Source organism: Hesperophylax consimilis, chromosome 9, assembly GCF_061612785.1.
Source record: "Hesperophylax consimilis isolate HC1 chromosome 9, BYU_Hcon_1.0, whole genome shotgun sequence".
Classification (NCBI taxonomy): domain Eukaryota; kingdom Metazoa; phylum Arthropoda; class Insecta; order Trichoptera; family Limnephilidae; genus Hesperophylax; species Hesperophylax consimilis.
Window position 1 is genome coordinate 1,393,580 of NC_142844.1, and position 12,586 is coordinate 1,406,165.

Sequence of the window (12,586 nt, forward strand, 5' to 3'; positions counted from 1 at the left end):
TTTACAAAGCCATAGAGAAAGATCACTATCAGAACCTCTGTCGACACCGCACACTTAGTCTATGGTTTTTTGTCTCAATCGAAATGAATTAAGTAATTTTCTACAATTCTCTCTTATCTAAGCAAAGCGTCAACAATTTTGGTGTCAAAATATAACAATAAATCATTTGTCCTTTTTGTACTCTTAGCACAGATTATATTGGCGATCAATTAATTGTAATTCTCATAAGATATTGTTAACATGGCTTCTGTAGAGAGTGATGACTTTAAAACGAAAACTGTAGGAGCTTGGGCAAGAGAAAATCAAGTTCAACCAAAGTAATTATTCAACAAATTATTGAAAAGAAACGTTCATATTCAACAAATTATAGAAATCAATATAAATCATTACTTTTCAAGAATGCACCAAAATCGTACTTTAAAATAGTCCACCCAGAAAACAAACACAGTGACTAAAAAAACTGCAGAAGTTTTTTGGTAATTTGAAACGCATATTCATTAACAAAAAAATCTTTCAGAATGCAAGTGATCCCGCAAAAGAATAATTTGACTGATGACATTCCCACAATACCCGATATTGACGATTTGGCTGATTCTACTTCAAAAAACATATTGATCCCAAAGTATGACGAACCATATTTTAGCATTATACTCTAGTATGCCAAATTTAAAAAAATGATGGTATAGAAATTTAAATTTTATAATTATTGTTACAGAATGTTGAATACAGCTCTGATGTATGAAGAACTGGATTCAGAATTACTAAAGCAATATTCATATTCTTCCCTGGATGGTGTCAATATGTCTCCACTGTTGAAATTTGTGCATCCTGACGTTCATGTGAAAGAACCAGACACTGTTTGGACGGTAGACTCACTTTTTGCAGATTTAGCAGAATATTACATAAAAGAAAAGGCAACCATCTAATAGAGATATCTGAAATAGCGAAACACCAAATAATAGCATTAAATATTATTATATAGGTTAAATAGGTTATAATATTTGCAGATGAAAATTTGAATTCAACATTTGAAAAAGCAAATCATGGTATAAATGAAATAAAACACTGGTTAGATTCCAACCTCCTCACTCTAAATATTGAGAAAACTAAATACTTACTTTTTTCCATACGCAAACCTAATCTCCCTCAAAACTATCATAAACTTACCATACATTCATGTTCACAGAAATTCAACATGGCTACATCACCTCACAAAAATTGTTCATGCGATAACCTTATAATATCAAACGAAATTAAGTACTTGGGGGTCATTATAGACAATCAACTGCGATGGGAGGCCCATATAAATTCTACAACAAAAAGGCTTCGCAAATTATGCTACATTTTCTACTCTCTCAGATCTATCCTACAAACACTAAGATGTGTATACTTTGCACTTTTTCAATCAATTACTACATATGGTATAGTGGGATGGGGAGGTTGTGCAAAAACGATTCTTCATCCCATGGTTTTAATTCAAAAACTGTTACTAAGGATAATATTCAAATGTAAGCCAACAAACCCATCAGAACCACTTTTTAGAAAACTCAGAATATTAGATATTCGACAATTATATGTTAAGACCATTCTCATATACATACGGAAAAATGACTTGGTGAATAAAACACAACAAAAAATTAACACCCGTTACTCGTCACACCTAAATTGTAAAATTCCCCAAACGAAAACAGCTTTCGCCCAGCGGCAGTTTTCTTATATTGCTCCCAAAATATTCAACTCGCTGAGTATTGATATCAGAAAATCAAAAACTCACAATTTGTATGTCATAAGTGTTCAAAATTGGTTATTTATAAAGGGAAGGAACTTTTTCAAGGAATGCCTGCCATCATTAAATTAAGCTCATTTTCTTTATTAGTCATTTTTGTTTTTTCATTCAATTCTGTAAAGAAAAAAGTTTAATAATTAATTAATTAATCTTTATTTTCATTATTTCAACAAGTTCATTTTCATAATTTCTACTTTATTTTCATTATTTTAACAAGTAAAGTAACCTATTTATTTGCTGATTGTGTTCATTTTATCTCATTAATATCAACAGTTTAAAATACGGTTGATGTACACTTGAGCAATCTACTGAACTGGGAACCAGTAAAAGTGTCACCTATTATACACATACATTGCATGTAAAAAAAAAATACTTAGATTAACAAGTTATCAAATATTACATTTATATAATTATATAAACCTATGTATATAAATTTCGACTACCATAATACGGGCGTGTGTCTAGTGTGGTAGTCGAAAAGCATGTAAAAACTGTACACATTAATATTTCATGAATAAAGAAAAAAAAAAAAAAAAAAATATTCAGAAAAGTGGGACATGGTTAATAGGCATATTTTATTTAAAAAACACTACATATCAGTTATCCCTTTGCAACCGGCAAAAAATTTTAAAATTGTGATGTGCCACATTGTTAAAGCTCTTAGTTATGATCACATAGGTCTGGGCGACTTACTGGTTGAAACATGTGCGCTTGAAAGTACCCTAAATAAGCAGCTCCCGCACGTTCAATCGACACCGGTTCCGTTCACAAAAACAAATTTATTTTCTGTCTTCAAACACAAACTCACTCTCGTGTGAAGCCGGTTGTAAAGGGTTATAACAACTATTTCAGTAACTAATAGTTATTTCATTCAAATTGAAATAGATTGTTCACTTTGTGGCCATTGTTTTATGTATAGTTTGGGTTTAATTAAAAATGAAATAAATAAAAAAAACTATTAATATTATTATGTCAAAACATGGCGTAAAGAGAAGACTGCAAATAATCAATTATTTGAACGAAATAGAAATAAAATGCATTATTTTCTATTTTCGGTTACTGAAATAGTTGGTTCTCATTGTTATCTATCTGATACAAAGTGTTTATTACCCTTTAGGTTTTTAAAAAATTTTACCAACGACATGTTGAATTTTCTTTGAATTTCAGAATGCTACCGAGGTATCTAAAATGTGCTACTCATTACTTATTTTTGAAGTTGTCGTTAAAATAAATACTATTTTAGAAACTAGATTAAATTATCTTTGAAATATTTGCATTTGAAAAAACCATTGATCTTTCTAAAATATAAATTTTTAATATCAAACATGAAAATGTTAACAAAAAATTTACCAGGATATTTCTACTCAGAATGTCCATAATTTTAAAATAATTCGATATTTATAAAACATATTCCTTTTGTGTTGGTAATAAGTAATAAAACTGTCACTTTACTTTTTATACCGTTTATACAATAATTTTTTATAGTGAAACTTCTTTACGCGCGTCATGCAATTTCGAGGACCGGAGTAAAACCGACTCATGACCGTCACAAAAAACCGTGATCATTTCGCTATAGGAGCCTAGCTAATATTATATACCTAGATTAGGTCACTCTCCAAACTCAGCTTCGCGGTCTAGAGGCAGAGCGCCCGACTGTCGTCGTGAAAAACCGAGGTTCGATCCCCGCTTTAACTTTTTTTTTTTTTCTTTTTGTGATTTTTTTAATACGAGGAAAAGTGATAAAATGCTCTCGTGCTGCGACTTTTAGATATTTTGACTATATGATATTTTGGTCGAAATATAGCTTACAAATCGAGCCGGTAGAGTCGCTCGGTATTTCGATTAATTATTTTTATTTGGAATCATTAAAATTACTAATCAAGGCCGATAACGCGACTAATTACCCTCACAGACGTGCGCGACAAGTTTTTTTAGTAAAAAACATAGCCGTAAGTGAGTTTTTCAAAATTTAGAAATGTTTTTCAAATTCAGATTCCATACGGGTATGAGACTGTTAAAACACGATAGATCTTTTCCAAAACGGACAAATATACGGAAATATTTTGAAAAACGACAGGACTTCACACTGCCGATATTTCTTCGATTCGACCCTATATAAAGCGTTAACGAGACGTTATGTGATATTATTCATTTGCCGTGTTTGAAAACGAAAATTTGCGTGGGACAAGTCAATTGAGGAGTACACATTGTATACGCGGTTCTTGTCGCGCCAGATACCTCTCCTCGCGGTCTAGAGGCAGAGCGTTCGACACTCGTTATGCAGGACCCGGGTTCGAATCCCATATTTTTATAACTTTTAATTTTTTTTTATCACATACTACTTATAAATATGTCAATAGACAGAAAAAAAGAGAGAGAGAAGAATACTAAAAGTTTCACTTCCGTCGTGCGTAGGCTTGCCACACACTGTATTTTTGTTTTAACTTTTAACTGTCAATGAAAAAATGCCGAAATTCGTAACCGTGCACTTTGACAATTTTTTAAATTTTATCCATGTAATGTATAAATATTTGATACAAACTGTGAAGAATAATTATTTATCTTTCCAATGACGAACATATCACATATCTATGCATTATACAAGAAAGATAAAAATACTTTTGTAATGTATTGACGTCCCGGTCAGATCTGTCCTTCAGAGGCTATAATGGAATAATGGATGTTTGTGGCTAGTAATGTCCTTCCGAGGCCTGATGGGTTAAAATATAATGTGCCTATTAACCATGTCCCACTTTTCTGTATGTTTACCATAATAGCTTATCACCTATCTATTTTTTGGATACAGGCAGCAGTTTTTATTAACTTCTAATTTATTGCGATGCTGCCATATCTCCAATGTTTGTCAGCAGCTTTATGTCATCATTAATTAGTAAGTTGTTAAAAAAGTCTGTTTTTGCAATATTTTTAATTTCATCCCTAGTTGCCTCCGTAATTGGATTGTTCAATATGCACCGGAACTGCCGCCAGTATATACTAAGTATAATAAGCCAGATGCTTGCTACATGTTCAAGCTACGTCATCTGCAACTTCTTAATGAAGAATAGCAGGGCAGGCTAAAAGTAATAAAACTGTTCTGGGAAACCTTGATTCTGCAAGGAATTTCTACATTGTTTGTGCCCTGTTGAAAGTAAAATGGTATTGGAAACGATTTAATCATACTTTATTTTAATCGAAAAAAAAATTGTGTATTCATAACATTCTTTATTAAACTTAAAAACTAAAATTTAGGTTTATGTTAAGGATAGGAATGGTGTTCACAATACTTAAAAAATATTTAATCTCTATGACAGCTCTAATACAATTAAATTAATTTATATAGTAGATAATAATTTAAACAATTTGTGTGAATTAAACAATGTATAATATAATCACACAAGTGCCTCCATTTGAATCTGAATTACGTACACCTATTATATATATTATGAAATTACGATTTTAACCTATGCCAGCAAGAAACTTCAATAATAAAAAAATAAAACTTTTTTGTTAAAGCAAACATGTAGACAATATCATACTTTATAAAGTTAAATTTTTATTTTTGTCTTTTAACTAACTCAGTAGAAGTAATATCCAAAGGCAAAATTAATGCATAGAACGATTCTTCAACACTGCAAACGCAGGGTTCCGGACCCTAGGGGTTAATATAGATGATAATATATGTTTTTTTTTTTTTAATAGGTTATTGTGGTGGAAAAGTATAAAATATTACATTATTGTTTTATTTAATATTATCAACTATTAGTCTTTTTACTTGAGGTCTTTAAACCTTTGTTATACCCTTTTTAAAGCTTGCCCATGTGCCACCGATGGATCTATACGCTATTACAATTGTTGCTATTAATATAACATAAGCTGAGATAATGGAAGCATAGTAATATTCATGCTTATTGAGCAGAGTTACAGCGGAGAATGCAAAGTGGGACACCACGACCCACACAATCCTGAAAATATCCGATTCATCGCAAGCGTTGAAGAATATGACACCCCAGAAGGTGTGGAGCAGGATGATGCAGAGTGTGAGGGCGGCACTAGTAAGGAAGAACACGTCTGACCCTGATTTTAACCCTACAGTTCCTGGGCCAACCTGAAATTAAGAAGAATTAAGATTTAAATACAGTACTCTCTCACTAATCCACCACCCCGGCATGTATCCAATTAGGTAGTAACCAACATTAAAAATATTAATGGAATTATAGACTGCCCTGATTTACTAAGTCTAATAACCTTTTTTTTAAATTCTTTTTAATTGCAACAATAATATCAGGGCTGAGTCATTTAGATACTCGCTTATACGCAGCTGGCAATACTTTAGCAGAAATTGTAGATGTGTTCAACTGCGAGGAATATATTAACAAGAAGGCTATAATAACATACCTTACTAATAATAACAACTAAGGTTAGCATAATTCTATTCTTCAGCATGGGTTCTATATAATTTAAAATGCAAATTTTACTTTTGATTGGTGTTCCACTGAGTTATTATGTAGGTACTTATTTCACATTGTTTGTAAAAGCCTGTATGGGCGTATAATATATAAATAAATAAACATTTTACACCAATTTTCATCATCAAATGGAACAGAAAAACATCACTAATGTATTGAATAAGACACTGGACACTTGATTAAAGTGTTCAAATCACTGTATTCACTTGTTAGTAAAGATTCCTACCATCCATATTTATAGAAATTGCACTCAATGAAAGCAAGTCGTTGGAATTTGTTAACCTTTTGAACGCGTTAATTTTCTCCATATTATCTATACCCGTACGCGGTACATATTTTCAAATACCTATGCACGCAATTAAATGTCAAATTATAGCATTCTGGCATGATTTATTGGACTATATAGACAGAACAGATTATTCTCCACAATATGAAAACAAATCCTCGTGTGTCGACACTCTTAGGCCGGTTGCAGTGCACGACCGACGGTCGGTCCTGACGATCGCATACCACCGACTGACCGTCGATGCGTACCGTCAGTTTACTCTTGACCTGACCTATTGAATTATATATTGTATCAAACTGATCAGTTTTCTTTAATTATAACGAGGTCAGATAAATATGTTTCTTGATAAATTTGCGATGAATGGGACTCGGGCGACGTTACTGTGTATGTCGTACTGTAAGAATGGGGACGACTAGGAGCTGTATCACCATTAAGAATCAACATAGCTATTTTAAGTACTTCGGGACAAAAGGTCAATTTTTGAGTAATAGAAAATGATTTTGTTATTGGTAAAAGTTGAAATTTGTATCCGAAAAGAGGAAAGATGGTGAGTTTCTAAAGCAAATCCCATTTAATGGACGTACTCATACTGGTGCCGATATTCCGGAAGCATTTGCGGAATACTTTAAGTCAGTTAAGGTTGGGTACACCCCTAGTTATATCCCTATGACTCTCGCTGGAATACTATGACTAGATCGTATAGACGTTAGGAGAAAAATTGCAATGGTGGTAAGTAGGTGCAAAGGTGGTATGTAGCACATAAGCTGCTCAACGGACACATTTGCAATCCTGATGTTCTGGAGCGTATTACATTTTGTGTCCCCGATAACTTCACCAGAGCTAGGCAGCACAGGCTTTTAATTTTTCCAAGAGGCAGGACCAACCTACCAATGCACATGCCTCTGGGGAAAATGACTACGCTTTTAAACCAACTTCCTTTAGCGATAGACATGTTTCAGACAAACCTCAATGAATTCAAGATTGGAATAAGTATATACTAATAATATAATACGATGATGCATCGCAACTGATTTAATAAATGTGTATAATAGATTAACCCGTCGGCATACTTGCCGCTAAGATTGGGAGGCTGCACTTTTTTCGCATCGGCATATTGCCCGCCACATTGGGGCGACTAAAACTTTTCCCACATACTGAGATAGTTCACAATAAACTTATAATCTATATAAAAGCATAATAAGTGTTTAATTTGGGGAAATATGGGGTGCAATACTGCACAGTAATAATCCTTCTCAAGTATGCACAGATTAAGTAAAGCCCATCGTCCTACAGGTCGGTAAGCAATCGACATAAACCAAATGCTGTAAGACCAAGTGCAGAAAAGTTCCAAACTGAACTGCGCTGCAGACCGTTACGTTACTATAGCGAACTTAATTTTCTGAGCAGGGTCTTGCAGTATTTGGTTTATGTCGATTACTTACCGACCTGGGGACGACGGGTTTGTTCAAACAAAGAACGTGGTGGAATGAAATTAACAGAAACACATGCGACAGTTGCTAGAATATACAGAGGAATAAGCCTGGTAAAATGATCAGCGAGAGGAAGTTAGACAGCTCGTCGCTCTAGTTCGTTTTTGTCCAACAGACCATTTTTGGCAAAAGTGAGTTAAGTATGCAGTTATTTTCAGAAAGCATTTATTTATACGATACAACTGAAAAACAAATTTATTGTGTTTTCGAAACAAAGTTTGTCTTAAGTCCACCAAAATTAAACAACATTCGGAGCGTGTTTATCCAACATTCACATGTTGAACAAAAGGCCCCTCATTTTTAAACCGGCCGTTGAGTTACATTTCATATAAATGTATCCAAGCCATTGATTGCAAGCCAAGCAATTGAGCTAATTTCATTTTATATGTGTTTATCGTAAAAAAAACTTTGAAGCACTATTTCTCCCGATTTACGTTTTCTGTTGGACAAAAATGAACTAGAGCGACAAGCTGTACAATAACTGAGTTTTTTAAGAGTAAGGTCGCCCGAGATACAAAGTTGATTAACAAAGCTTGGTGCTTGACCAAGATTGCGGAAAACTGCTGAATTTCGAAGGCGAATTATAGAGCTTGATTTTGTGTATTCAACTAGTAAAAATAACAGTGGATAGATCTTATTGGATAATTGAGGGGCAGATTTCTGCGAGGAGTACCATTTTATAATATTTTACTCAAAGAATCTTTTGGTTATCGGTAACAGTTAACCAACTCTTCTACTGACAAATAGTCATTGATTCTTGCAATGTATCAGAGATTTGTTCGGGGTTTAATTCTGCAGGGTGGACATTAATCTGAAGAAGGTTACAGATTTTTCTGAGAAGGATAAATGTTGCACAGAAAATTGCATTTTTGTAAAAGAAAGAAAATAACAGGTTAGTGAGTTTTTAAGTCTTGCTGGTCTTAGGTTGGTTAGACTTAGCTGTCTTGTAGAATATACACTAATATAGGTAATTTAATAACATATATCTTACCGCATCTGCAAGCACGTTTAGAAGAGCAAATGCTCCACTAATAATTCCAAATCCTAATCCTGACACATAAGCAAAGATATGTTTGTTGTCGTTCATCAGCGGTACATCCGCGATTTCACGGAGATCAGATTCTGTCCGTCGTAGCAATCGATACATTCCATATCGGAAGAGTTCCTGAAAAAGTATTTGAAACAATTCATACACAGATTCACATTGATATTAGCAAGTTAGTGGTGCGTATATTTAAATAGATTACCTGGAAGAAAACTGAGAAGACCATTCCAAAGGCCAAATATTCCCTCAGAGGAACGACTGCGAACCAAACTAGGGATGATAATAATAAAGAAAGGAGCCAACCAAATGCTGCAGCAATCATTATTATTATTCTGATAGGGTCACTGGCTATCGTGAAGCTAAACATAATGAACGGTGGTCCAAAAGCCAGCAAAGTGCACCCAAAGAACTCGGTAATAGTCATTGTGAATTTGTTTCTGTCTCCACAATTAAATTATTGGTGTGTATTTCCCCACACCGGCAACTAAGGCAGATGTCATAAAGTGTCCAAAAGCAAATATTTCAGACTATTTTATGAGGGAGGGTTAAGTACAAATATGGATTTAAAGTATTTTATACTAAATGCTTTACAAAATTAAATAATCTGCTGTCAAATCACCGATGACAAATTTGACAACCATAGAAATGCTCGAAATGCTTTTAATAGAATTGCTGTCTATGGATTAATAAATGGTTTATTTATGCGACGGGGTAAAGCGGGTTAAAACATCAAAACGAGGTATGCATAAATATACCACTCTAACATGAGGTAATAACATGAATAAAAAGCCCTGGACGGAGTTATTCGTGAACAATTTGAAGCCGCAGGGTGAGGGGGAAGATGTATGAAAAATGCCAACAATCTAAATATATTTTTTAATTACATCCCAATTCATATGTCCCTAAGTATCTCCGTGACTTGAATTCACAGAACGACCAAATTGAACACGTGCGCCCGCATTATGTCTCTGTAATTTTACACGCAGATGGAGGCGGCAGTTCATATTATTAGAACTTAAATATTTAGTTAATAGCTTGGCCGGCAACCGCAATAAAAAATTAGAAAGCCAACTTAAAAATACACCCATTAGTCCGCAGATTTAGCTCTAGAGTCTAGAGCAGTGTTCCGCAAAGCGTGTGCCGCGGCACACTGGTGTACCGTGATCATCAGTTGGTGTGCCGCGGAAAAAATCAAGGTATTGTGAAGATAATAAGAAAGCAAATGGGAGCAGATCATCAGTCACTTCTGTTCATACAGAATTACGATGGCTTTCTCTCGGAAAAGTGCTATTTCGGATTTACGAGCTAAAAAATGAGTCCCAGACGTTTTTAGAGGCCCAGGGTTCAGATTTTGCTTCTGAGTTTAAAAAAGAAGAACGGGTAGTAAAACTTGCATATCTGGCGGACATATTCGCTAATTTAAATGAGCTCAACAGAAAAATGCAAAGCAGGAATTTTTATATTTTAACGTTTTCGGACAAAATTGAAAGTTTTCGCGCTAAGTTGTTATTGTGGATCAGCCACGCTGTCAATGGTAGTAATGAATTGTTTCCAAATGTCATGGCTGCCGATTCAGAACAAAAGTGCAGGCTTTGATAGTGAAACACTTGGAGCTATTAGCAGAAAAAATTAACTGTTATTTTCCTAAGTGTGACCTACAACGTATGTACTGGGTATGAAATCCACTCTCGGATAAAATTTCCCTTGGACACTTGCCGATAAACGAGCAGAAAAAATTCATGGAGTTAAAAACTGATCGGACCAAAATTTTCCAAAGTAGAGCTAGCACATTTTTGGCTGCATATAAAAAAAATGAGTATCCACTGCTTTCAAAGCATGCTGTTGAAAATATATTACCATTTGCCACAACATACTAATTGGGATTTTCAACTCTCACTACTATTAAATAAAAAAAAAAAAGAGAACGCTTGAGGACGATCAATGAAGAGATAAACAGGCTCACATTTCTCACTAAACATCTTTTCATATTAGGTATATTGATTTTAGTAATAAATAAATATTGCTTTTTTCTTTGGTGTACCTCTAAAATTTCTTGATTTGATAGGTGTACCTTGAACACAAAAAGTTTGCGGAACACTGGTCTAGAGTGTCTAGACCAGAGGTTCCCAAACTTATTTGCCCCGTAGACCACTTGCCAAATATTTTTTTTTCCGCAGACCCCCTGCCTGCCGAATATTTAATTTTCCTAAAACTATTAACGTCCCATGTGATAATCATTTATTTTTTTAGTAAAAATATTCCCTTCCCTTGCCTTCCCAACAACCGGGTGGCGGTATAGTTGCTCTGTCTTTACATTGTGCAGACAGGGGCACCCTTGTGAGGTATTACACTAAATGAAAATGAAGCAGGATAAGCAACGGGAATTTCTTTCTGTAGATGGCCCTACAGAACTACCCCGTTCTTTGTCAGTGCTTATTCCGGTCAGTTCTTCTTGTCACATGATATCCGATTCTTCAACGTTGCATATCCATAGTCTAAATGTCCTCAAACTTAGTTTTGAAGTCTGTGTGAAGTGCATTTAAATGTTGAACTTCATTATTACCTTGGACGTTTTTCAAAAACAAGTTGGGAAACTAGGAAAATTCGCGGCTTCCAATGTGCAATGCTTTGCTTGAATATATTAATTCTGACGAGAAAAGGAACGTAGACTCTATTTATATACCTAAATTAACAACTTTACGAAATATAAAAATACAAATATCAAATAAGTAATTTCTCAGTCTATTATATTTGTGTTAGGTCTATTGTGTCATTTACGGAACTCCTAAATTTTTACTTGAGGTAAATGGGGGTCCGCTCGTATGTACCCACATTTGAATCTCGTGGACCCCCAAATTTTTTTCTCGCTGACATAGACCCCCAGCATGCCGATATCGACCCCTGGGGGTCCATATAGACCACTTTGGGAACCTCTGGTCTAGACCCTCATCAAGTCGTAAATCTGAAATGGGAAAACGTTAAGGCAGCGACCCAAGGGCAATAAAAACCTTCGCCCAAGGCTAGGCAATATTGCAATTGTTTGAAGGTCGTATTAAAAAATGTAATTTTAAAATAATAATAAATCTAGCGGTTAGAATGGCGATGCAAGCTCCATGGACCCGAACAACGTACCGAAGTGGTGTAAAGCGGAACCACTATAGTTCCAGCACCCCACCACGGGCGTGCTACGGTCGCCGGATGGCGCGGCTGAATACAACTGATTCCGCAAACGAAAGTTCACATCCCGCCTCAGGAGCAGGAGGTTCCTCGCCCGCTGAGGAACCTCCTGCCCTCCCCCTTGGAGCGGTCGCCGAGGCTCTTCTGCTCGGGAAGCTGCCCTCTCAGGAGTTACCATCTCGCCTCCGCCGAGAAACCTCCTGCCCTCCCCCTTGGAGCGGTCGTCGAGACTCTTCATAACCCCGCGAACTTCCGTATGTTAAGACATTGAATGAATGAACAATAATTTAGGATTAAGTAAAAGGACAATTAATTTTAAGAATTAGAATTAAGACT

The 12,586-nt window shown here is 35.0% G+C and overlaps 1 protein-coding gene and 1 long non-coding RNA gene across 2 annotated transcripts; one reads left to right on the forward strand and one right to left on the reverse strand.

Annotated features, from left to right (window-relative positions):
• Positions 1-48: 48 nt before the first annotated feature.
• Positions 49-977, forward strand: LOC149420776 (uncharacterized). The gene is made up of 3 exons (XR_016302620.1): positions 49-317; positions 518-622; positions 716-977. It is a non-coding gene; the product is annotated as an uncharacterized LOC149420776 (long non-coding RNA).
• A 2,957-nt stretch (positions 978-3,934) lies between these two features.
• aph-1 (gamma-secretase subunit Aph-1) lies at positions 3,935-9,698 on the reverse strand. The gene is made up of 3 exons (XM_089635523.1): positions 9,276-9,698; positions 9,020-9,193; positions 3,935-5,891 (listed from the first exon to the last, which is right to left on the reverse strand). Exons 1-3 carry the CDS (start codon positions 9,495-9,497, stop codon positions 5,568-5,570), a joined length of 720 nt encoding a protein of 239 aa, XP_089491649.1. The 5' UTR covers positions 9,498-9,698; the 3' UTR covers positions 3,935-5,567.
• Between the last annotated feature and the right edge of the window lie 2,888 nt (positions 9,699-12,586).